Source organism: Rattus rattus, chromosome 7 (assembly GCF_011064425.1).
Source record: "Rattus rattus isolate New Zealand chromosome 7, Rrattus_CSIRO_v1, whole genome shotgun sequence".
Taxonomy (NCBI): Eukaryota; Metazoa; Chordata; class Mammalia; order Rodentia; family Muridae; genus Rattus; species Rattus rattus.
The window spans coordinates 49,247,320-49,274,905 of record NC_046160.1 but is presented as its reverse complement, the minus strand read 5'-3'; the positions used below and the strand labels follow the sequence as shown (position 1 = coordinate 49,274,905).

The 27,586-nt window shown below is 42.7% G+C and overlaps 1 protein-coding gene across 1 annotated transcript; it reads right to left on the bottom strand.

Moving 5' to 3' along the window:
- Positions 1-11,222: 11,222 nt before the first annotated feature.
- Positions 11,223-21,491, bottom strand: Agr2 (anterior gradient 2, protein disulphide isomerase family member). Its single transcript, XM_032907654.1, has 8 exons — positions 21,381-21,491; positions 18,717-18,862; positions 18,504-18,567; positions 18,345-18,397; positions 17,192-17,265; positions 16,174-16,237; positions 13,459-13,542; positions 11,223-11,451 (listed from the first exon to the last, which is right to left on the bottom strand). The coding sequence occupies exons 2-8, from the start codon at positions 18,853-18,855 to the stop codon at positions 11,402-11,404; spliced, it is 528 nt and encodes a 175-aa protein (XP_032763545.1). The 5' UTR covers positions 18,856-18,862; positions 21,381-21,491; the 3' UTR covers positions 11,223-11,401.
- Positions 21,492-27,586: the final 6,095 nt, after the last annotated feature.

The following is a 27,586-nucleotide window of genomic DNA, read 5'->3' as shown; positions in this document are numbered from 1 at the left end:
CTTTGTATATGGATGTTTGAATCAAAAGAAGGGAGAAACATTGACAAGGTAAGAAGGCATCTTTCCTTCTGGTTTTCCCTAGCCTTTTATTTACCTTAAGATGGTGTTTAACTAAGCCTTGGAGATAGATTCCCAGCAGTGATGTCTGTTGGTAGTTATCCCCACATCCTTTCTTAGGTTAAAAAAATAAATATGGGGCTGGAGAGATGGCTCAGAGGTTAAGAGCACTGTCTGCTCATCCAGAGGTCATGAGTTCAATTCCCAGCAACCTCATGGTGGCTCACAACCATCTGTAATGAGATCTGGTGCCCTCTTCTGGCCTGCACATGTTACATGCAGGTGCAACGCTGTATACATAATAAATCTTTAAAAAATATAAATAAATATGTGTGTGTATGCATGTAGAAGTGTGTGTGTGTGTGTGTGTGTGTGTGTGTGTGTAGGTCCGAGGGCAATTTGTAAGAATTGGTGCTCTACTGCTACAATATGGGTCCCAGGGATCCAACTCAGGTCATCAGGTTGGATGGCAAGCCCTGTCACTTCTGAATAATCTGCTGGCCCCCAAATGCTTTATTGAACAGTTTCATTGGTTGGTGTTATGTTCATGATGAGAAGGGTGTTTTTGTTTATTTGAAGTGGCCACTTGTATTTATATGGAAAGATTATACACATTCTTCTCCATTAGTGACAGTTAAGTTCTTGTCTTGGTTCGGAGTAGCATGTGAAACATTATTGGTGATTGATAGTTTATCCTAAGAGGTCGGTAAATGGTCAGTGCACAGAGGAGTGCGCCTTGGGACATTTTGTTTTTCTGACTTCCCATGAGTCTGCTGCTGGCAGTCTTGTACAGAAGCACAGCCGTGCTGTTCCTAGGGTGTCATGCCCAAGGCCACCTGGGCAGAACCGCTTATGCTACAGAATGGGAGAAGTGACTCATGAAAGGGGAGTGTGGATTCTGTCTTCTTTCCTGCATTTCTGCTGTGTACTCAGCTGCAGATGAAAACCCGATGAGGTTCTAGAATCCTAATGTACTCATCTTGGTACAAATGACTGCAAACAGAAAGGTGGTTGCCCAGAGAACCCGACTATAACTTGGTTTTCGGTCTGATTCCAACAGCTTTATTGGAGTCAGACAGTTGAACATCAGGGTCTGGGGGCTTGGAGAAATGGCTCAGCTGTTAACAGGTCATGCTGCTTTTGAGGAGGACCTGAGTTCCTTTCCCAGCGCACACATTGTTCGCTAACCATGGTCTGTAACTCCAGTAGCTGCAGGGGGATCTGATACCTCTGCACACCTGTGCATAACCTCTGACACACACACACACACACACACACACACACACTCATACACATACGCACACACACACACACACACACACACACACACACACACTCACTCATACACATACGCACACACACACTAAATTTGATTTTGTTTTTTAAATTTTAAATTAGGGTCTGGCCATGGGGAGTATTTTTGTTTGATTTGGTCTCTATCTTTTGAGACAGGATCTTCCCAGGTATGCCAGACTTATTTTGACCTCTTTTGGCCCAGGCTAGCTTCAGACCTGCTGCTGGAATTTCCAACCCCAATAATCCCATATAAAAAACACAATCCAGTTATTATAATTATAAGCTATATGCCTAGATTGGGCAGATCGAACACTATACTAACTTATTCCCCAGCTATGAGACCCCTTGCTACTTGTGGTTTCTCCTGGCCATGTGGTTCTGCTCCATCATGGCTTCCTCCTCCTCTTCTATCCTCTTTCCTTTCCTTCCCGTTCTTCTCCCTCTCCATCTGTTTTCCTCTCTAAGACCTCCCGTCCCACTTTCCTCCTCCACTGCCCAATCACAGGCTCTAGCCTTTGTTGACCAGTTAAAACGGGGAGAAGGTTCACATGAGATCACCTGAGTACATGATCGACTGCATATTGGGGATAACCCCTCTTGAGGAAGCAGAATTAACAGAACACAAAAAGCATCTGTGCAACCCCCAATATTTCTCCCTTTTGGTCCAATCAAAAAGGCTCTTTCAGATATAAATTGAGCATAACTATAACAGTTATGCAAATTATAACATACACTTAATATCCAGTTTGTCATATTTGTCAGTTTACATAAAGTACTCTACCATCTATCCTAACTTTAAGGAGTCTACAATTCCGTGCCTGAGTTATGTTGACTTTAACTTGTGTTATCATCTGAAATCTATCCTTTCAAATCTGAAACTTTTTTAATGCTAAACAACTTAAGTTCAGTCAAGAGACTATAACTAGTCTTCAACCCCATCAGAAATCTGAGAAGGTATTAAATATTACCTGACTATCTAGGAAGCACAAAGACCTAGCTTCCAAAATTATACAAGTTGAAGAGACAGCTGACTGCCTGGACGGTCCCTTAATTTCATATAACAGCATATGTCTTCAGCCTTCTGGCCCAGAGCCATCTGTCAGACCTTAGGTGAAGCAGGAATTGTGAAAGACTAGCATATCCTGCCTTGGCAGAGGCTAGCAGTCGACTATCCCACCTCTGCTTGTCCTTTTTTGGATAGTATTTTGTCTGTAAATGAATTAGGGCAGTGGCCTGCTGAGTGAATCATGCTCAGTGGCTGCTTTGCCACAGCTGAAGCAACTGCACCTGGAGGTGACGATGCGCAGTATCTTCCTTGAAGAGGAATGGGGGCTCTGTCAGGAGCACACATGCTTCATGGTCAGATGAATAAAGATTCATGAAATAACATTAAATGCTGTATTCTGTGGATCTCCGACACTTGTGAAAACTAAGTGTAATATATACACATATACATAATTATTAAACATTGATTATTCTTAACTACTTACTATTTACCCTTGAAAATGCTTGTTGCAACTAACTAAACTAGAATCCTATACGACCATGAGTTTCACTATCTCACTATTAACTTGCATTCTTAATCACCCTAAATCATTTGTAATAGCAGTTATTAAAAGGACTGGGTCTGAGCCTTGTAATCTTAAGTGAGTTGCATAGGCACAATGCTTATCTAAGACTAACAAAAATAATTTTAAATTTTGTATTAATATACAAAAATTTATACCAATGAAAATTTTGAATCTGCATTAATATATATTGTACCAATGTAAGAAAATAAAATTTCAATTTTGCACTAAATATAAATGTAATATATACACATATACATAATTATAGACTTGGTATAGACTTCTACCAAGGTAAGATTATGGCTATGCTATGCTTCACTTAAGAATAAATTTAGTAGGGTTGGGGATTTAGCTCAGTGGTAGAGCGCTTGCCTAGGAAGCACAAGGCCCTGGGTTCAGTCCCCAGCTCCGAAAAAAAGAATCAAAAAAAAAAAAAAAGAATAAATTTAGTAATCCATTCCCACATATCTAATTTCTTACAACTCTATCCCTCTTTTTTTCTTTCAGCCCTCTTCCCTTTGCCTCAGAAAGAAAGGATAGAGAAAAGGAAAGGAAAGACAGAAATCCCCAAGTCTAAGCTCTCTATTTCGTTTAATCCCTGTCTAGAATTATGACCATTTCCAAATTATTCCTTAAAATGACAGCCTAGCTATAATTATAAAATAGCAGTAACTAGACATTCAGACCCAAGAATAGGGATGATGATGACTCTCCATTGCTTTCTCCTGCTGAATAGGGCATATATATATATATATATATATATATATATATATATATATATATGTGTGTGTGTGTGTGTGTGTGTGTGTGTGTGTGTGTGTGTGAGAGAGAGAGAGAGAGAGAGAGAGAGAGAGGAGAGAGAGAGAGAGAGATTTTAAGGGGTGGGATGGGTAGGAAAACTGGAAAAATCAGCCTGAAGACTTTAGTATCAATTATCCAATCCCTCTATGCTTAGAAGGTTCAGGGCTTGACTGAACTTCTGATTGCATTTGTCTGAAAGGCTGGATGAACCACGGTCACTGGGAATCACCAGCTCTTCCAGAAGCTGTTCTGGAAACAGCATCAAGAGACAGCTTGAACAGCGGGCCCTTTCAGTGTCCCGAGCAGGAGTCTTGTTAGAGCTGTACCTTGCTGTTTCATTCTGAAATATGAATCTTACAACCAAGCTTTTAACTCTATTATTTATATGGATTGCTCAAGGTGCACGGGTCAGTTAAGGATGAATTTTTCTCCCGTGTTTGAGCAGGTGAAAGACAACTGTCTTTCATGAATTAATTTGATCAATAACCAATTGTAATAAATCTTCATGCCATGTGAAGGATGGCATGATAGATCTTAGGAATTCTGTAACCAATGAGATTTATTGTCTAATTTTTGCTGAAGTTTTGGCTAGAGACATTTTATGTGTAAGCTGGTTACGGGCCTGTGCCCATGTAGAGGAATCAGCAAATCATGACACCTGTCCTGCTTGATCTTCATGAATTTTTCTTTTCTGTCTCTAGCCAAGATCTTCAGGGAGTCGGGGAGGGTGTCTTTCCCTACTATATCTGATCCATATTACTTTGGAAGGGGACCAAAGCCTTTTCTTCTTTCCTATTAACACAACTGTAGAGCCTCTCTACCAAAATAGCACACTATTGGTCCAGCAACCCGAAATCATCACAAGTATAGGTTGATTCAATTTAGCAGCCTCCTTTTGCTTTAGGCTTGCTCTAGTTTGACCTCTCCCATAGAGGATTTGTAATACCATAATCACCAAACTTATAACCATCTGCATTTTGGTAATTAAGACAATTTAGAGCAATTACAGTGTCATGCCAGGCTAAGCAATCCCAGAATTCCTATGGAGTCCACATTCAAAGAACCCAGCTGCCTGCTATATTATAGAGTTTTCAAATTTCCCTTAAAGCAATTACTTTTTTTCTCCTCTCTGTTCTTAAAAACAATTAAATCGGTTTCATTTGTTCTCCCTTCTATGGAGATTAACGTCTCTGTGGGTACATGTACTATGTCACCTTTCTCTTTATATGAGTTAAATTGGTATCATTTTCTATATATCTTCAATTAAATTCCCCTCTACTTACTCTATAAGCCTATTCCTAGCCTACCAATATGTCATATATCAGGCTAAGCAATTCCAGAATTCCTGTGGAGCCCACATTCTAAGAACCCAATAGCTTACAGAGCATTGACTTCCTAAAATTCCAGCAGTTCCTTCATTGCTGTATTTTATTTAGCTCTCAGTGGCTTGCCTTCTGATATTAAGGTTGTATCAGACAAACAAGGTCTAACATCTGCATGTCTAATCCATCTACTGCTGCTGACCTTGCCATCAATGGTCTGGTTACTTCTTTGCACTCAGTACTCGAATTTTCAAAAGCTAAAGACTCAATCAGTACCTTTCTTGTTGATGGATCCGATATGCTCCTTTCTACAGTGGAAGTCAACCTTTGCAAAAGGTCAGGGGATGTTTCTTTTAGACCTTGCACGACTTGAGAAAATGGTTCAGGTTCTTTCCCTGCTTCTGCGACTTTGTCCCAGGCATTTAAGCTGTCAAGTGACAAAATGTCAAGGTTTCTTCATCATATTCAGCCTGAACCTAGCAGAACAACCTTCACTGAACAGCTGATCTTTAGAAATATTGCTACCTCTGGCTTTATCTTGTGGTGCTATCTCCTTCACTTCTTCTCTACACCATGATAACCATCGTAAATGTGACCCAGGTTCTAGTATTGCTTTTGCCCTATCCTTCCAGTCTTGGGATTATTCTATTTTTAATAGCCTAAGAAGTTAGGATTTGTTTTATAAATGGCAAATGCATTCCAAAATTAGTGACACTTTTCTTGAATTTTCTCAGTTCTAACACACCCATGGGGTTGCCATTGGAATTCCTGATAATTCTATGGATGGTCATCCTCTGCTGGTCTTTATTGCAAACTAACCTAAGGTTTGTTGTATACAGACCCAAGGTGATTCTCCTACTCATGTGCTCACACACCCCAGGGTGAATCATTAGGACTCTGAAGTTTCTGGGTTATATAAGTGAACAATAAATGATTAGCCAGCAAGATGCACATTTTCAAGAGCTGGGGCTTCTCTGTCTAGGGTGTCTTCTTTTTTGCCTAGGGTCTGAAGGTGGTAACTATCCTTTGATGCTGCTGGAGTCCCTGTTTGTCTCTGATTGCAGACACAGATCTGCCATTTCATGGTGTCTTGGCATCTACTGCAAAGCCCTCTGAACAGGTGCATTCCATTCTATGTTCGGCCCAGCCCTGAGCCTGCGAAGCTTGGCAAGGGTCCTGATTGCAGGGTGGGTACTCCCCATTTGGACAAGATTCTGTCACAGTGTGTGATGCCCGAGGTGGAGGAGTGGGGAATCTCAAGCTACAGCAAGCGGTTTTACAGCAAACCCTCTGTCCCGTCCATCCAAACCTTGTAACTCTTTCAAGAAGGAACTCACTACTGAAGCAGTTCTCTGATCCCCTGTTTACATGTTCCATTGAGAGGAATGTTCTTAGAACATTTGCTCAGTCAGCCTTGATGTTAAAGGTGAAATTTTAGCTTGGGAAAATACAGCTTGTACAAAGGAGAAAGGTTTGGCTGTAATCTTTCACATCTGAGCTCATTATGGGTGAAGTTCATCTTTGATACTCTGTGCTCTTGTGGGCAGCAGAGTGTTTGCTATAAAAACCAGTTCTGCGTGCTCAACCTGGAAAATACACTGCCAGATGGAATCTTCCAGAGAGGGAGAGGAAACCAGGCATTTCCTTCTTAGTTTCTTTGGGCCAAACCCATGTTTGGCCCTCCTATGTTTCTAAATATTTGTTTAACCCTGCCTAAGTGTATTTGTCCCTTTATAAATACATTAACATACAACTGTTTTACTTGTTAAGCTGAGAAAGTAACAACATGGGAGCTCATAACAGAGCTATAACAGAGGAGGTTATAGAAGAAAGCACATTGTAATTGCATAGGCACAACTGCTCATGTAGGAATGGTTTTGCGTTATTGGATATGACAGACATTAAAGACCAACATTACTAGGCTTCTGGTTAGTAAGGGGTGTTTGAGGAGAAGAGACAGCAAAAGGACAGGGCTAGTCCTGTGGCCATTTTCTTTTAATCTTTAAAAATAATTTTTTAACTACGTATATGTGCTTGTATGTGGGTGATGTGTAGGTCACTATAGAGCTCATGGAGGCCAGAAGAGGGTGGAGATTCCCTACAGCTGGATAACAGACCGTTCCGAGCTGCCTGATGTGGGTACTGGAAACTGAACTTGGATCCTTTTCAAGAGCAACAGGTTTCCAGGCTTGAATTACAGTTTTTCTTGACTGTTCTCTCATACCTGGACTCAGCAGTCCTTGAACTATTAAGTCAGCTTCCCCTGCTGTGTATCCAGCCATTTCTCACTACTCTCTTTAGGAAACCTAGCTTAGAACTTCATTCTCAAATGAATCCCGAAGGAGTTGCCAGAGTTAAAATATGTCACGGAATGGACTTTGCCATGTGTGGTGGGTGAAATTGCTTTTGCTTACATGCTCATCCTTTCCAAAGAGGTGAGGTCATACCTTGGCAAGGGGCCTTCTACAAGCTCACTTGATCACAGCTTCTTAAACCGAACAAAGAGAGTTCTGGTCTTGCTTAGGAGTTTTCCATTCCCCCTGTCTGCCATTCTCAGAATGGGAAGACCTCAGTTGCTACGTAAGATTGCAGAGCACAATGGGGAAAACAAAAGCCAACAGACCCAAGTCAAAAAAGTCTTAGATGATTATTTGAGAAGATCAGTTCTGAGATACATTGACTTATAGCTGGCCTGTGTTATCAACTCTTTTTTTGAAACCATTTTTCTTTTCTTTTTCTTCTTTTCTGTATATCCTTGGCTTCCCCAGAATTCACTGAGTAGACCAGGCTGGCCTCCTACTCATGAAGATCTGCTTACTTCTCATGCGCTGGGATTAAAGGTGTACCCCTCTTCCCAACCAACCAGTTAAAGCCACTTTTCTTTCTGCCCCTCTCAGTTATGGAGGCTAAACTAAAACTGGAAAAAATGTTCGTGGCAGCTGGGTGTGATAGTGCATGCCTTTAACCCTAGCACCTGGGAAGCAGAGGCAGGGGAATCTCTTGAGTTTGAGGCTAGCCTGGTCTACAAAGCGAGTTTCAGGACAGCCAGGGCTACACAGAGAAATACTTTCTTGAAAAAACCAACCAAACCAAACTATATATCTGTATCTAATATCTATCTATCTATTTAGTGGCACATATACAGTATAACATTTTTAACCATTATAAACATAATTCATGACATTATTAACATCTGTCTTAGTTACTTTCTTATCTATGTGAAGAGATTCCAGGACCAAGGTAATGTAACAGAAAGCATTTCATTGAGGACTCGCCCACAGTTTCAGAGGGTGAGTCCCGAGCATCCTGGTGGAGAGCAAGGTACCAGGCAGGGAGGCATGAAGCAGTAGGTGAGACCTCGCATCTTATCTAAGAGCTGGAGACCGAGAGAGACTTGGCCTGGCACGGTCTTCAGAAACCTCGAAGCCCACTCCAATGACGTACCTCTTCCAACAAGGCCACGCCTCCTAACCCTAAACAGGTTCTTCAACTAGAGACCAAGCATTCCAACCTACTAGCCTCTGGGGCTATTGCTGTTCAAGTGACCACACTGTCCGTTCGTTTCCACAACATTTTATCTTTGCGGACTTGAGATACCACGTCCATTGCATAGTAAGACCTCCCCATTTTTTTGCTCATTCCCCAGGCCCTAAGACCTCCCCATTCCTTTGCTCATTCCCCAGGCCCTAAGACCTCCCCGTTCCTTTGCTCATTTCCCAGGCCTAATGACCAGACTTGCTCTCCCCACCAGGAGGCTCTAGGCACCTTGGTGGAATGCTGGGATTCCGCTTCCCTTAGCTTACACGGCATCTTCATGCTTCCGTCATATGGTAACCCAGGCCCGGTTTCTTTTCTCCTGATCACTGAACAGTGCCCCGTTGTGTGTGTGAGCTGTGCTTTGCTTGTCCCTTTGTCCACTGACGGACACTGATGGACACTTGGGTTGCTTTCATCTTTACCTGAGTAGTGCTGTGAGCGTGGGCACACAGCTATCTGTGCCCTGCTGTGGTTCTTTTGAGTACATACAGATGTGGGTTGCTAGGTTGGTTTATTACTGCATGCTTAGTATTTTGAGGCCTGCTGTCCTGTTTTTCATATCATTTTGCACTCCCATGGCTATGGACATTTTCTTCAGGTTTTAGACATAAAAGCTTGGCTCCAGTCGTGGGGTGATCTGAACCGTTCTGTCAAAGAAGTAGTCTAGGTACATTTATACTTGGCATTTCAGCACAACGGGAGATTGTGAATGCCAGAGTTGGGTTTGGTAGAGAGAGCGGACGTTGCTAATGTCTCCATGAGTGTAGAACAGGTGCTTTCAGAGTGGAATCTCCCGCTCCTTTAGGTCCTGCGTGCACACATGCCCTGTAGCTATAAATATAAGACAGAAATTCTTCTGTTCTTTTAATGTGATTGCTTATGGTTTCCTATACTCATTACTTTCAAAAGAATTTCAAAGACTTATTTATTCTTACTTTATCTGTATGAGTGTTCTGCCTACATGTATAGGGTAATACACACACATGGATGGTTTACACTGTATGTAGGTATACTATGTGCATGCTCAGTGCTCATGAGGACCAAAACATCGTGAGATCCCTTGGAACTGGAGTTGGTCTGTTGGGAGCCTCCTTGTGGGTACTGGGAACCGAACCTGGGTCTTCTGCAAGAGCAGTAAGTGCTCTTAAGCTCCGAGCCATCTCTCCAGCCCCAAACATTTATTTCTCTCTCTCTCTCTCTCTCTCTCTCTCTCTCTCTCTCTGTGTGTGTGTCTGTGTGTACGTACATATCTATCTATCTATCTATCTATCTATCTATCTATCTATCTATCTATCTATCTATCTATCTATCTGCAGGCCGTGCTCACATATGGCAGTCAGGGGACAGCTTGTAGACACTCATTTTCTCCTTCCACTGTGTGGGTCACAGGGATTGAGATCCTTAGACTCAGCAGCAGGTGCTCTTACCTGTGGAGCCATCTTGCCTGCCTGCCTGCCTGCCTGCCTGAAGCTTCCTGTAGTAAATGCTTTCTCTTTTTCAGCACATGTCATTTTCCTGCTTGTAAGAGGCAAGACGATGCCCATGTGATACTTTAGTTTAGGCTTTGTGTCACCAGGTCACTCACATGTGCTCATTCTGACTTGCCAGAGTCACCCATGTGATACGTAGGAAAGCATCCTGGGAAAAATCTGCAGTGTCAAAGCGTCTGTTCAGAAAAGGAGCTTTCCAGTTAAGTTACCTACACAAGATCATCGGGGGCCGGTGGGGAGTGGGGTGGGGGGTGGTAGAAAGTCTACCTGCTGATTGCGTGGGATTTAATGTGGATAGGCAGAATAAAATCAAAGTAGGCCAACCTGCTTCTCTGCCAGATGCTGTGCCTTGTCACGTCTCCAAACAGCAGTGACCTCTGACCTCTGCCTCAGCCAGAGGCTCTCGCTGCCCTTTGCTTCCTCTCAGTCACATGTAGATAAAGCAGTCTGTCTGAGTCCACTCTAAGCCTGCTTTCTGGCTTCTGAGATTTGTATCTGGACAGGGGCACTTCCTGGTTTCTCTAAGGTGTCCTGAGAGGTGCAGGTGATCTTTAGATGACTGTTCTAACGGAGACAGCCACCTGGTGTGCTACAGGCTTTCTCTGAGATCACTCAGTGAGGCAAAAATCTGCAATTATGTGCCTTGGAGTTTCTAGCTAGTGTGGAAATGGCTGTTTCTACTGAGATGTTGGTGTGTGTGTGTGTGTGTGTGTGTGTGTGTGTGTGTGTGTGTGTGTGTGTGTGTGTTTGTAGGGGGAGGGCACTTCCTGTATAATTTTTTACACTAAAGCATAATCTATTAAGTGCTTCTACAGGGTAAGCTCATGCCTGTGTCAGAAAGACACTGTAGTGTGTCAGGATGACAGCAACAACCTTGACAACCTCTGTTTCCATAGTTTGTCTTGCTCCCCCATGAGCATTGTGTATGTGTCCAGTGTTGCTGTTTCGTGAACAAACCAGAACCAAATAGCTTCTTCTTCCCCTTTTCCTTCTCTGTTAATTAAAAGACAGCATCTCACTCTAGCTCAAGCTTGCCTCCCATTCAGGGCAATGGTTCTGGGTCAGTACAGAGATGGCAGCCATGGGCTGCTAGGTTAGGCTGGTCCAAAGAGCGTCTCTATGAAAAACCAACAGAAACAACACCCTTCGGCTGGAGTTCTCACAAGACTTTATTTTCTAGAAAATCATGCGTCACTGTAGTAGATAATAATATTGTTTCCCCACACGTGGGTGTTTAAAAAATACATCTGTTGTAACATTAAACTGTAATGTCATCGGCAGGTCCACAGTACTTCTGCCTTCTGTCTCCTGAGGCACTGCGCAGTTGACTCTACAACTCTGTCTTCAGCAACTTGAGAGCTTTCTTCATGTTGTCGTGCACTGACGGGCAAAAAAGTTAGGACGGTCACGTTACCCCTAGGAATGGCATTGCGGTTTGAAGGAGACTGTCCCCCATACACTCAAATATTTGCATGCTTGGTCCCTGGTTAGTAAAACTGTTAGGGAAGGAGTAGGAGGTGTGGCCTTGTTGGATGTGGGCAGGTGGCTTTGAGATTTCCAGAGGCCAGCCAAGCCCAGTCTCCCTCCTGCCTCCTGCATATGTATCAAGGTAGTTCTCAGCAATCTCTCCAGCACCATATCTGCCTGCCTGCCTGCCTGTTGCCACACTTCCACCATGATAATCAGGAGCTCATCCTCTGAAACTGTAAGCAAGCTGCTAATAAACTATCATAAATGGCCTTGGCCTTGGTGTCTCTTAGTAGCAATAGAAAGTTAACTAAGACAGAGACCAATGATGTGTAAGACCCAACCAACATTTAGGGACTGGATTCATTGTTTGGCAGAGTGCCCTATAGCCTTAGGGTGAATAGTTAGTAATATTATTCTTTCTTTGTAGAGGTGAGTAAAATGGATTTTGTTGGCAACCCAGTTCTCAGTTCTTCTTTATCGGTTTCTCTTTCAGTTTCTCCTTCCCAAAGACCATGCACAAGCTCTGTCAGCACCGAGCTACTGTGGCTAATGTAGAAGCAAATTTTAGTTTCTAATTTAATGAATTATTTTGTGGGACAGACGATCACCCCGTACTTCTGGCTAGTCTGGAACTTGCTATGTAGACTAGGATGGCCTTGAACTCACAGAGATCCACCTTTTGAGTGCTGGCCCACCACACCTAGCTAAGAAGCAGATTTAAAATCATGTTCATGAGGAATATTGTCAGGTGTGGGCAGCGGCTGCCGGTTAGTTTAGAAGGTGACGGGAGTGTGAGTGGGCACTGCCAGTCCCCACAGAAACTGTTTGTCTTTGTTTCTAAACAGTGGGTCGGGCTCAGAGAGGCTGAGTTTTTAAAGGAAACCACACAGCTAACAAGCAATGAAACTATTGCTCCAGAGCCCAAACTTCTAGATTATTATTAGCAGCAGCAACTGGTGAAGCAGGGAGAGGCACCTGGGGGAGGTACAAGCAGCGGCCTATCCACGTCTACAAGTAACTATTAAGTTTGGAAGGCATGGTGGTCTTACCTATATAGAGGACCAGCCCTTAACGAGTTCTGTCTTGTAAGACGTACCCTGAATCTCACAGATGCCATGCTTGGAATGTGCTGCCCTTTGCCCTGGAGGCGCTTCCTGGAGACGTTGCTAACAGAGCACGGGAGTTCTCCAGGCTTTCCTCCACAGTGTAATTACTAACTCAGCATAGTCCAATAGAAAGTTCTGTGGTGATGAACGTATCTCGAGTTGTGCACACTGAGTAATGTGGTTGGAGTGACTCCAAAACCAAGGTAGCATATGAGTAATGGCTAAGGTCAGATCAGTTCTAGGAGTCAGTGAAAGTATCTAGGCCTGGTCCCAGGACACGATCTAATTTCTTTTCAGAAGAGCTCATCATGTGTGACAGCCTTCAACCAGTCTCTTTCTGATTCCCTCTCTGTCTCTCCCCCTCCCTCTCGTTTGGCCACTGAGAAAGTGAGGAGTTAGCAACTCTTCAGATCATTTGCCTGTGTCCTTAAACGGAGCCTGAATTTAAGCACAACAAAATGGACCGAATTGTTTCCCTTTTCATTATATGGGGGAGATATTTGAAGCAAGCCTGTTGTGACAACGTCTGCTGCAGTTCTGTGGCAGAAGGGTTTGTGTGCTGTTGTGCAGGGAGAGAATTGGAGAGGTAGGCAACAGATAACCTCAACTGAACCTCCGTCCTTCATTGAGATGCTGACAAAATGGGCGACGGAGTGAAGCACTCGATTTGCAGATGGGCAAAACGTTAGTCTGGGTTAAAGTGATTCTCTGGCACCCCTGGGCAGAGATCTTGCCCAATCTCAGTCAGGGCTTCTCCCTCATCACTATAGCAATAGGTATCGCAGACATCTAAGCTGGAAGCAACACTTACGCAGAGCTGTGTCAGAAGGTTCATAAGCGTAGAGACGGTTTGAGTATCTTCCAGTGATGTCTGCCCTCACCGTCAGGGAAGGGTCTGCAAAGAGAAAAGTACAAGAATGGAACACCTTTGCTTCCAGGGAGCCTATATCGTGTGTGTTGAAGCCATAGTCTCTGGTCTCTATGCCCTGTGGAGCTCCTGTGGAGTCAGTCAGTTCTGCTATCTGGCCCCTCAGAGGGAGTTCCTCCCATCCCCCACCCCCAGCAGTCTAGACCAGAGTAGAGAAACCTTCAGCAGCTGCACGGTGATGATTGTGGAAACGATTTTGAACCCTGGTATCTTATCTTAAGTGCCCTGAAAATAAGACAGCACATATTTTGTGAGTTTTCTTTGTGAAAATATGTCTCACAGAATTACTGTGAGATTTTTAAGTGATTCTGTTGCCCCTGAAATAGAACAGCCTCGGTATTTGGATGCATTTCATGCTGGTGTTTGACTATGATTTCTCCTCCACTGAGTTGTTTGAAAAGTGAGGGGTGGAATAAAGCATGTGATTTGCCCAGGGGCAGACGGGGAGGGGCAAAAAGATAGCCAAGCTCCGACTGACTCTCTGTCCTTTTGGCGCTTTTGTTTTTTTAAATTATTTGTTTTTGTTATCATTTGTGTTTCCTCATTTGTTTTGGATTGAGTCTCCCTCCGTAGCCCAGGCCAGCAGGAAACTCACTGTGTACCTCAGGCTGGCCCTGAATTCATTACAGTTTTCCTGCCTTGGCCTGCTGAATGCTGGAATTTTAGATTTGAGCTACCATGCCCAGTTTACGCAATCTGGCAACCAAACCCAGGGCTTCCTCCATGCTGGCTGGGCACTCTGCCAACAGTGCCAACTGTATTCTAGGTCCTCTCTCTTTCTTCCTTTAAACAAAAGAATGCAAGTCCCTAAGCACAGGAGGGCCAGATAACTACAGGCACATGGCACCTTCCACTTTTATTTGTTAATATTTTATGGTTAATCAGCTGCACTTTAATAATAGAAATTTACAAAGTCCCCTTTTACCTATCTCTAAACACTCCTCTAGGCTTAAACTCATCTATCTAGCTGGGCATAGTGATGCACGCCAGTAATCTCAGTGCTTGGAGCCTGGAGGGAGAAGGATCAGGGGTTCAAGGTCCTTGTTGGACACATAAGAGAGTTTGAGACTAGCCTGGACTACGTGAAACTTTGACTCAAAAGGCAAAAGATAACAAAGAACAAAACCCCCGAACAAATCCATTCTGTCTTACTTTTATGCAAGTTGAAGTTATGTAATTAACGAGAAAAAAAGGGGGGGCACTTTAAAGATGGGGCTCATCTAGAAGAACAGTAAGGGGGTAGATAGAAGCTTAATTTATGTATTTATATATGTATATTTTATAATAGAGGTATATATAGAGGGAAGGATAACGAGACACTTGTCCTACAAGGGGTGACCGAGGTCTAAGGTGGAGTTTTACGGCAGAGCGTTGGTCAAGGTCTTGAGCTGGATTCTCAAAACTTACAGGAAGGGTGGTGGGGGCTGGGGCCTGAAATGAATGTCCTGAAGTGGGGAAGTGACGTGTGAGAAAGGCTGGATGTTTGCAGCCTGTCACATCCTGGAGGAGACGTCTTTGTCACTTCAGAATGTTGGACCAGGCCCAACCTTACCAGATGCAGACATTCATTTGTTCAACAAAGACTCAGGGGTGTGGCCTTCAGAGGAACAAATACTAAGACACAGTTTAACCTTCCTGTTACATTAGCACGAAGCCTTTAGACACCCACTCGTGCACTCAGACTGCCCGAAGGCTCTTAGAAACCGTGGCTTCCTGCACCCCACCCCTGGAGAATCTGATGTCACAAGTTCGAGGAGCAGCGAGGGTGGCCAGGTTTTTACCCTTCAGTGATTCTAGCATGCAGCTAGCACGGAGAACCAGTGAGCTTCACAAGTTAGTGCCTCAGGGTTTGTACTAAGGCTGAAGGCAACAAGGGGTGGATACGCTCAGAAACTTCCAGGAGAATTTTAAGTAAAGTCCCCCACACAGAACTGCTAGATGACCTCAGATTGCCTTCGGTGCTAGACTCAGCAAACCAGGGCTCTAGCTCAGCTCTTGTTTTTCCCCTGCCTCTGGCTTCTCCCTGCTTGGCCTTTTACTTTAAATGCAGTTGATAGTTGCCCAAGTTGGCCACTTGATGAGCCCTGCTAGACAGTGGGCTTCATTACCATTTAAGTCAGCATGACTGGTTAAAATCAAGCTTCATATGTTAATGAATCCACCCAACAACACGTGGTGAGAACCTACTATAGGCCCGCACTGGGCCGGTTGTAATTGGTGGGCAGAAGTACTCGTGGCTCTGCCATGTTAATACGTCATCCCCCTAAGGGCGGAGTGAAAGCCGAGTAACTGGCGGCAAGGAGGAGAACATGGCACTCCCTCTGCAGAAGCGCTTGGAGCAGAAGATGGGCGTTAAAGTGAACAGAGGAGGAAAGAAGTCATTTGCAGACATAGTAGCTCACACTTTGTGGTGAAAGTGTATTGTGAGACTTAGGTAACACTAAGTTCCACCCAGAAAGAGGTGTGTGACCTTGGTCGCCGTGAAGCCCCTGTGAGGTTGGGGAGATGGATGGGGAGTGTGATGTTGTGAGGAGACAGGGCGCGGGCTGCAACTGCATCATCTTCAGTGTGTCTTACGTCATTGGGACCTCCACTTACCCACAAACACGATTCTGGGGACGTACTGGCCATCAGGAGAAAGGTGCTTGTCAGTTGTTTCATACTGAAATTAAAGAAACAAAACAGAACAAAACCACAAACAGCTGTTAGTTTATTTGGGGGATGTTGAAAGAGAGTCATAGCATATATAAAGAGAAGGAAGGCCTTAGGGGTGAGCAAAGCCGGGAGTGGAGGCAGCAAAAACAAATGCATGTGACAGTGCCACAGTGGGGTCCATTACTTTGCATGCTAATTTAAAAAACTAATCAGAAAAGGGGACGCATCTAGAACTGTACCGTGGGCCTCGGAGTACTGCCAGGGAATCTCTTCCGCAGAGAGTTCCCCACACAGATGAGAAGTGTGAGGGAGAAGAAAGAGCAGTGTGTGAAGCGGTCCATGAGGCAAGCAGCTAATGAATGTGATAACCTGAAGTACAGCGCAACTCAAGGACGGATTTGGGAAGCTGTGATTGGATGAGGTAGGAGACCCTTTGTTACAGAGCATGCGCTAAGGCGGGAGGAGGGTTGGTGATGGGGAAGTGAGGTAAGAAGGAAGCTAGAAGTACAAGTTTCTAGCCAGAGCTCTCCTCGCAGGGCAACAGAGGACAAGGATTAGGGAGCCAGGATGGTAGGGAGATGGGGGAAGGCAGTGATTCGCAAGACACAGAAACCAGTTACTACGGCAGCACGGAGATCTTGACCACTGAGGCTTATTTTCAGATAAGATTAGTAATTACCACCCTAAAACTCTAGTGTGCCACATAAATTACTAACCAAGGGCTAAGGATGTGGCTCAGTGGTAGATGATTCCCTGGCACGTGCCAGGTCCTGGGTTCAATACCAGCAATGCAATTCTTTTTCTAATGATCATTAAGAATGTAAGTGTTTTTTGGCTTCTCGTCCGTATGAAGGGACTTGGAGGAGATTCTAGTTAATGCAGCATGACTTAGACACATAGGAGAACTGAGTGAGACACTGAACCAGGAGGAGACGTGGGAATGACAGGGAGGGGAACTTACGATCAAGTTGAGGAGAACAAACTGCTCTGCCAATTTCTGGATCTCCTTATTTTCAGCAAACACTTTCTTTAAAGCTGTAATATAAGAAAAAAAAATTATGCAACATTTATCTCAGCTTCGATTGGAGCCCTTATTTTTGGTTGTCTTTTAAGTTGAATAGTGTTTTAAATACAAGACCTACTTTTCTCCCCCAGCCAGTGGTCTGTGATGTTGCCTCAGTACTGTTGAGAGCCGTTGAAGGCTTTCGTTCCTTCGTTCACTCTCTATTTACTCACTCACCCCTTTATTAGGTTTAAACCATATTTACCGAACGGCTCCTTTGTGGCAGGTGTGGTTTTACACAGGAGGGAAAATACCAGGAGTAGAAAAGCATGTGCAGCTTCCAGAGTTCAGATGCTTATGTGGGAATCACGGCTTAAACCAGTGCATACTGCACGTGTCATGATTTCATTTGTAGATACAGACATAGCAGGAAAATAAAGTGAAGCACAGTGCTGAAGAACTATTAGGCCATGGCTAGGAATTGGGATTTAATTTTACTTGCGATGAGAAGCCGCTGGGGCACGTGAGTGACAGGATCTACTTCGTGTTGAACAGTGTCAGTCTGGCTTCTATGTAGAGCATTGATGTATGTGGTCATAGGTGAATATTTTGGTATCGTGGAAAGGTGTGATGTTGGCTTGGACTAAGGTGGTAGCCCTCAGGCGACATAGAAGGCTGGATTTGAGCAAGACAGGCTACCTAGTACACAGAGACCATTGGAAAATGAAAATGTAGGAGCCCCTTGTGTTAGGATTATTAAATGGGGACAGTGATAGGTTCATTACACCAAATTTGGGCAGCCTGTACAACCGTGCAGGTGGTGTGTTCGTGAACCCAGAGCTGGCTGGAAGCTATACGATAATAGTAAATTTAATGATGTATTGGATTGAAAAAGATGAAAGAGGTTGAACACGAACCCCAGAATTTCTTATTCAAGATATGTTAATTTAGTCAATTCAAAACATGGAAATATTCAAATTTCTTTTTTTAAAATGTTTTAAAATATTCTTTCTTGTTCAACAGTGCTAGGTCCTAGGAATGTAAAGTTGAGTGAACCAAACCTTGTCCTGACATTAAAAGCCTATAAAAGGAATGTAGACGGACAAATTACCTTGACTGTGTGGGCATTCGTCCAAGTGATGAATGACCATCAAGGGTCTGTTGCTATGAGAGAGACAAGGACATGGGACTTAATAGGATGCCATGAACATCTGATCATCACCACTAGATGGCGCACACGAGAGACTCGAGGGAGCTCCACATAGCTTACCTTGTCTTGGATTTGTATAAGGCTTCTTCGTAAGTCTGAGTCCAGATGAGCTGATCTCCCCAACCTAGAACAATAGGAGAGAAACTGATCATAAACTGCTAAGTCTAAGGGGGGAAATCCCCAAATATCTTCATCGTACACACTTGACACGGAGAGTCAGGGAGTCTTTATGAATTAAGTTACAATTGAGACCAACAAAAGGTCGACTTTTACCTCTGGACAGGGTCTGGGGTAGTTTGGGTCGAGAGTCCTTTGGGTCCTTTTTGGATCCAGATTTGACTGTGGTGTCTTTGGCCAGAGTACCAGAGATGGCCACAAGAAGCAGGATTGCCGAGACTGAAAATTTCTCCATGGCAAATCTACCCAGGAAATAAACAGAAGAGAATGAGAATTACAGAGTGCATTGCAGTGGTGGAAAGCAGGTGGCGTTGAGATCAGACACCAGGCGGGAGTGGAAAGTCACCTTCTCCAGGACTCAGCAGTTTCCTGGGAATATTTATTATGGGTATCTCTCCATCCATGGTCTATGTCACCATTGTCTACATCTATCAGTGGATATATAATATTTGTTCTATCTTATCTTGCAACAGAATAGGTAAGTGCATTTTAAGATAACACTTAACTCATTAAATGCATATATGTTTCTGTTAAGGAAATGCACATTTAAAAGTTATGGTAAAAGAACATAGTATTGGACAGTAATTTGGGGGTATCTTTTATTCCCTTCTTCAGTGTCTTGCTATGTAGATGAAGACCCTAAAGTTCAAAGAGAGAAAGGCTTTGGGAATAGGCTCAGAGCTGAGACTACCAAATCCTGCCATTTTACAGTGCTCACTCCCACCTTCCTGAAACAGTTACCCTAAACATACACTGAAATGGGCACATTGCCACTGAAGAATGAATATGACTAACATGGCCGCACACTTGTGTCATCATTTAGAGTATGCTTGCTTTTCCACGTCATTGGAGACTCATTCCCTCTAACTAGTGGAGATTCTTCTCAGATGCTATTACCTCTGAACTAATGAACATTTTTTTTTTGACCTTTGTCTGGGCCTGTATAGGCAGGGGAGGGCATCTACTCCAGTGCATGGATGTATTCTGTGATATACATGATCCAGAGAATAAGAATAAAACCCAGGGTGTCTCTTTATTAAATCCACTTTCTCCCCCTCCTGTTATTTGAAAGTTGATTACTAAGAAAAGCTCACGAATAGAGCTGTAAATGACAAGGTACATTGCGGGAGTGGGGGAAGGAAGGCCACGTAAGCTGTGTTTCGTGTCACTAAAGGCACCTGTGGGCCATACCACAGGCCGCTGTGGACTTAGAATCTGGTAAAGCCAAACACTAAAGTTGCCATGAAAGCAATGTAGCCTCACAATGCCCATCTCTAGTTTTGGTTTAGGTCTTGAATGAAGTCATATAGACTCTAGAAAAGAAGCAGGATAGATCGTCTTGGCTTAGTGCTTGGAAGAAGGAGGACTCCCATAAAGTGTGAGCTTGAATGGGAACCTTTGCTAGACTAATGATTAACAAGATGTTACTTAGTTACCAGTCCCATGTGATGCCTTATATCAAACTGGCTAGTTGCTATCCAAGGCTTAGAATATAGACACACAGTGGCAAAGAAAAGATAGAAGGCAAAGCAGTGATGTAATGTCATATTTTTCTACATTCATAACGGTGCAGGAGTGCTAATGATTTCTATTGCCTAAAATTTTATAATAACAACTCAAGTATATTGTAATCTAGGAATACCTAGCAACCTTCTTAGTGTTATGAGTTCTGTTTAATATTTAAAGCTGGATGAAGTACTTCATGTGAGAATTATAGTATTTCTGAAATACGAGCTGGTTCAGAAGTACAGACTAACTTCCTTGGCTTTATTAACAAGTATTTGACTACATATTGTTTACCGCAGCACTTACATACATTGAAAATAGAAAAGTAAGTTGGTGGCAGCGTGCTGTATTGAGTCCGTTGCCATTTGCTGCTGTATATGTGGCTCTTAGGGCCTCCTTGCGATCGCTCTTCAGATTACAGGCTGGAACTATTGATGTGTCCCATGCATTTTATGACAGGATGCATCAAGGAAGGTTAACATAACACTGCTGTGCAAACATCTCGCTCTGAGATCATGGCTTTCTGAAATTCACTCTACCGCCTATGCATGATGAATACATTCTATTCTGCACACAGTCTAATCTACAAACATCCTTCATAAACCTCTTGAAATACAAAGCCCCAATGTTTGAAGACATCATGGGGTGGGTGTTGATAATTTGCAGACCCTCCCTATCCCTGGGCCATTGACCCCCTGAAGCTGGTGCATTTTATTGTTGCTCTGTCCCTCTCTTGACTTGAAACATGAATGCCCACACTGGCACTGTCTATGACTCTGTTGCTCTTGCTTCAGAAAGTACCCAGCTCTCACTTCTGACAGTCTTAAAAACTGTAGAAGCCTGCAGAATACTGTTCTCTGGTTGGCAATAATGCATTTCCAGGGGGCTGTCCGAGCCGAGTTCTTACAGTGGAGGAGCCTGTGTACCTTTGCGTTAGGAGAGTAGCAGTGACTGACACAGGATTCTCTGGACGCTAACACAGGTTTGAAAACTCTTGATTTCACCCTCCCATTCACAAGCCTCCAGTTTACTGAGCGAGAGAGTGTCACACTGAACCTAGTCAGGAATGTGATTCTCCACTACTTTTAGCCAAAGAAAGGACCCTGCAAGCTGACACTAGATTGGGTGTTACTCTTTCCAGATCCTGCTTCCTGCCCTGGGAACCTTGCTTTCATCTTGCGGGTTGACTACCTGTTAACTGTGCACAGCAATCAAAACCTACTCTAGCAGCGCAATAATTGTCAATTGCCTTACCTGAGCTCCCCTCCCTCCTGCTTTGTGTGAGCCGCAAGGGTTGCCGTCCAAGCTTCAGAGTGTGCCAGCACAGCTCTGAGCCTGTATTTATGGGCAGAGCACACCCCAATCCCACCCACTAATCCTGTTTCCACAGGCAGCTAACTCAGAAGCAAACTTCCCTTCTCCCAAGCAATTGTCTTTTCTCCGTTAAAAAGTTCCTTGTTTTCTTTTCTTTTTTTTTTTCTTAAAAATAAAAGTCATTGAGAAGGCTGTTGGTTTTATTTGAGTACCAGCATTTTCACTGTTTTCGAAGGTATTATTGTGAGTAGTTTTGGAAAAGCTGGGCAGTGTGCCAAATCCAGGTAAGCTTTAAATGAAGACATTTGATTGGTCTGAAGGCTGATTTGTCTGTATGTGATTGGATGGAAGTTGTGGTTTATAGATATTAATTTCCTCCCTCTTGGGCAGATTGCATTTATTTAGCTTTTAGAATAAAAGATGATTCATCATTCCAACCCTTCTTACAGTAATGCAGCTGGCCAGGCTTGATCACCACACATGCTATTTTCCACATTATCCTTCTTCTTCCTTTTAAAAGGTGCTCTAATTACAGGTATAAAACCCACAAATCATCACCCATGGACTCTTCAAACTTGGGGAGGTTATTGAAGAAAGGAAGAATAGGCTAATGTTGTGAGCTAAGAATTGCCCTGATGTACAAGTGTGTGTAAGTGTGTGTGTGTGTGTGTGTGTGTGTGTGTGTGTGCGTGCGCGTGCACATGTGTGTGCATCACAACATCAGGAGATCACAAAGAACCACTGCACAGCATAAAACACACCACACAGCATGAACCACACAGCATAGAACACACCACCTTAGCAGCATTGAAGAACTACCCTCACCCACCCATCTCTAAGACACTGTAGACATTTGCTTCACTTCAGGACTCATGCACCAAGGATGCCAAGGTTACCCCAGCGTGTGCAGGACGTTGTAATAATTACTTCCTCCTTGCAGTACCATAACCAGATCCTTACCAACATGAGATTAGACACAAGAATACTCCGAGATAGTTGTTATATCATTGTAATGAGTTATAGCAAATCAGAGATGTTTTTAATTATCAAGAGATATGGTTGAGATGTTCCTCAAAAGAATCCACGTGTTGTGATTCCCCAGGACCTTAGAGGATGACTGTATACAGAGAGAGGGTCTTAAGCTTAGGTCTGACGGTGCAATTCTTCAGGTGGGACATTTTGCTAAGTACGTGCAAGGCTCTGAATTTGATCCTAAGCACCACAGTAAGTAAATAAAGTGAAAGTAATTGAAGTAAGTGACTAAGTAATTGAGAGTAAGTGAAATAGGTCATTAGGCTGGGTTCTAATCTAATATGGCTGCTATTCTCATTGGAAAGAAAATTAGGTCAGAGACGGGTACAGAGGGGAGGTCAGGTACAGGCACATGATGACGTCTTCTACATGCCAAGGGCAGAAGAACCTAACCCTGCTGACACATGGATGCTCTGGATGGAGCCTCCGGAATTGAGAGAAGGTAAATCTTTGATGCTTTAGCCTGCCGGGCTGTACTGTTCCTGTGGAGGCAGGAATCCTATGTTCATACCAAGGACCATACCTATGTTCATACCTATGTTCTTCCCCTTCCTTAGTTCACTCTATGCTAACCAGTATGTCGCTCAGAACCGTTGCATATGACCCCATTATAGGTATGGAAACTAACATTTCAGGGTGTTCAGTGACATCTCTGATGTCATCATCCAGTGAGTAGACACAAGATGCTGCTGACTGAAATCTTGACCCTTGATCCCACACATTTTCCAGTGTCCAAGATAATGGAGTAGAAGAGCTCTGGCTTTGCTCCTTGCTCTGCCCTCAACTAATTGTAGGGCCTTTAGAAAGCCATTGGTTGTTGTATTGTTTGTTTGTTGTTTGGTGTCTTCAATCTGTAAAATAATGGTTTGAATAGAACTAAGGGCTAAACAGTAGCAGCCAATGTGAGAGCAATTCTAGTTAAGGCTTTAGCTCAAATCATTGTACTTGGTCAAACATCTATAAAAAATGCTCTCCATAGACATTTTAGAATCTTAAGCAAATGGAATCATTTCAAGCGTCACTAGCCCACAGAATCCAAGCCTCTGATGAAAGGCTTAATGAAATACACTTAAAATATTTTTAGGTATGATAAAGTTAATTCATTTAAAAAGTTTCTTTCTGGACCCTTCATGCCACTGGCTCCTTCCCATTGACGACTCCTTGGACCAGACTTTGTGCATATGGCTTTGTGAGCAAACTACAGACTGAATTCTTTTGAAGAGAAAACTTGAGTTCCAATTTTAAAATATTTAGTAATTAGACAATTGGGTATATGTGGGGATTCTAGACATTTGTATAAAAAATGAGGTAAGTGGTTTTCTGTTTGCCTAAAAAGGAAAGTTTACACGAAATAAAATATCTCTTGTGTATCTTTAAACTCTCATTGGAGGAAACTTGCTCTCTTCCAAAGGTAAAGGTATGCTATTCTAGGTATATGGTTTTGATAATATCTGAATGGGAGTTTCTATGGGTAGGACTTGATAATTCCAAACAACTATTGGATCAACAGAACCAAGCGTGGTACCAGTGATCCTTAGAGTTATCGTAATGAGGATGCTTATGTTAGAAATGTCTGCATTGACGGTTTAAAGACTACTGAACAACCATATTTCTAAGTAGTTTATTTCCTATAATAACTAGTTTATTGAAAGTCTAGGATGTTTTTATTTATTATTTATTTATTATTTATTGTATGTATGCATCAAGGCCTGTGGAGAGATCATAGGATAACCATGGCTGCTAGTCCTTCTACTTTAGCTGAGATAGGGTCTGTCTTCTTCACTGATGAATAAGACAAGCCTGTCTCTACCTCCCTCCTGGGACTATAGACACCCGTGGAACAACATCCAGCTTTAATGTAGGCTGTACAGATCAAGACTCAGGTTGCTACATTTATGTGACAAGTGCTCGATCCACAGACCCATAACCTCAGCCTATTTCCGCCCTTCATCAAATAGTCAACAAGGCCATGCAGCAAATACTATGCCATGCATTAAAATACAAAGGTGGAGGCATTATGGTACACTATCGAGTTAAACAGGAGCAGCATAGATAACTGAAATTCAGGGTGATCCAACATGTCCTGGGGAGAGCAAACAGAAGTTTAAAATGTTGCCCCTGCTTTAAGTTTCTATTAGTCTGATCGAAGAAATAGAATATTAAGACTAAAAATTAACCATCCATATGAAACTAGCATGCAAGAAAAGACAAGAAAGTGGTACAGACTTCGGGAATTATTTTTTAGAGGAGGGAAAACTGTCCACTGGTGCAAATTAGTGCTCAAATTAATGCTAAAAGTCAAGATGCTTTTGAAAAAGTGATGAAGAATTTGCATAATGTTCTCATGGGGTATTTATTGGCTGAGTCTGGCTGGAGAGAGTCTGAGTAGCTCAGACATAATAGGTTGGAAAGATGTCTCACTATCCAAGTGAGACCTCTTGCTATATTATTAATGTGTAATAATACTAACATTTGTTTGTATTGTCCTAGTGTTTAGACTTTCCCTTCAATAGGAAGTATGCGGTGGTTAAAAGGAAAGTTACAGTTCAGACTGACTTGAGTTCAAACCTAGTTGTATGGCATTGCACACCTTATTAACCAAGGTCATAACTAAATCTCTGGGCTTTGGCCTTACGGTTTGTGATGTGGGCTAGCAATATGCATTTTATAGGATACATAAAAGGTTGTAAAGAAGTAAAGTCAGGGCTAGACACATGGCTCAGACATTAACAGCATTTGCTGCACATCGTGGCTCACAACCACTTGTAATTCCAGTTCCAGGAGATCCAATGCCTTCCTCTTCTTACCTTCATGGGTGCCAGATACACATGTGGGACACAGGCACACACACAAGAAAAACGCTAATACACATAAGATAAAATAAAGACATTTATTTATAAAAATACAAAGTCATCAGCACATAGTAAATATCAATATATTAATTATGAATAAATAATATATAACTTGGTTCCATGTGTTATGGTCTCAGACTGCCAGTTCCAGGACATTAGAATCTTAATTATTCTTAAAATGATTGCTACAATAATAATAATAATAATAATAATTATTATTATTATTATTATTGTGTGGTTTGTTTGTGTATGTATGTGTGGATGAGCACAGAGACTAGGATCCCCTGGAGATACAGCTAGAAATGAGCTATCTGAGTGAATTCTGGGAACTAAACTCATGTCATCTGGAAGAGGAAGGGTTCTTAATCCAAGAGCTGTCTTTCAAAATCCTTCATTACTTTTTGATTAAAGCCTACCTCAACTCTTAAATGTTCAACACATAATCAATTTGCTACAGTAACAACCTTACTAGATTTTATAATTTTCTTTTAAGAAAAATTGATCAGATAGCTAGTCACGAGTAGGCCAAAGACAGAGTTAACGAGTAGAGAGAGGACCCATCGTTCCCTGTAATTGCTGATGATAAATCAATATTTCTTCCAGGCCATCAAGCCGCTCTTCACTTTATAGACACAAAGTTATTGCAATGTTTTCAAAGCTTAATAGGGCATCCTCATTTATCGATGTGATATCATCATCCCTTTGCCAACCTTTGTGGCAACCGAGAGAAGGAACAGAATTACTCCTGTGGTGAATCAAGGTTTCTTGATTTGGAGACTACCTTCTTCTTGACCTCCAGTAATATACTGCTATATACACAGTAGCATAGCGACAGTCAGTGGCTAAAAGCTAGTCATCGACAAGTAATAGTTAATGTAACACCACTAGATGTGTTTCTTATGGCAGAATTTGGAACAGAAAAGCCAGCATCAAACTGTGGCAATAACCTTTCTTATGAGAGGGAGAGAAAAAGAGGTATTTGCAGAGCACAAATGTAGATGAGATAGGAAGACTACAGAATGTGCTATGACTCCAGGTCCAAACTTCAGTGGACCTGAGATTCACAAAGCAGTGACCAGTGGGTTGCAGGGGTTAAAGCCAGACACTTACCTTAAGTCCAAAACTATGTATGCAATGTGGGTTGAAATAATGGAAGACAAAGTCATGTGTAGTAGTGTATTACTGGGGGGTGGTGTCAAGAAGAAGGTAAGATGCTCCCTGGATAATGCAGAATGGCCTGAGGTCAAGCCTGCTGTTGGCTGTAATCGCTAAGAATGTTTCCTTTCATTCTCAAAGATATAAACTAAAACTCATTTTGCAGTGTGTGTGTGTGTGTGTGTGTGTGTGTGTGTGTGTGTGTGTGTGTATGTGTGTGTAGAAGCATGTACCATGGTATGGATGTGCATGTTAGAAGACAACTTCTAAGAGTCAGTTCTCTTTCCACTATGTGGGTTCCAGGGATCCAACTCAGGTTTTTAGACTTGGCGGCAAGCACTTTTACCCTCTGAGTCCACCTTGCAAGTGTGAATTTTGTGGACTTACTAGAACTGCCTCTCTTTTTGTAGAAAGATGGTTTAACATCTCACTGGGTTTGCTTTTGTACTAAATCAAGTCCAGGATCTCTGCTGAATCCTGGTTTCTAGGTTAGCCACTCTTGTTAAAATTCTCAAGGATACCTCAACTGCTGAGTTTGACACTCAGCTCTCTCTTGCTTCATAGCATGACCTAATATTTTTTCTTAGCTTTCCAGAACCTCTATACATTACCCTAAGCTGGAAGGAAGCCTATTCTCATGGCTTTCCAAGTCTCTGTTTTCCCTGAACATAGATGACTGCCTTGCATCTTTTTAATCATGATGGAGACTCCCTTTGAAAGGAAAACAGAATTAAAAGTAATTTAAAATGTGAGTTCCCAGGCTCATTACATAATTTTCCTGTGAACTTGAATCTTTTGAAGATGAGTGTTTACAAAAGAGGCAAGTAGCATCTTTTAGAACTTGGAACCATGGCAGCAAATGCTTGCCATCCCCATCAGAGTGTTGTGCTGCTTGTCTGTTTAAAATCTGGGTTTATTAACGACCTTGGCTGTATGTGAAAGGCACCATCATACATATTAAGGTTACGTGTCCTTAGCAGTTGGAGTCTGACCCTGGAGTTAACATTGTTAGTAGACAAATACACTCCTTAGGGTGGGGCACTGAACAAGCAGAGTTGCTGCAGGAGCTGTGACTTTCTTTATGCCTGGCAGTTACTTTGAAAAGGC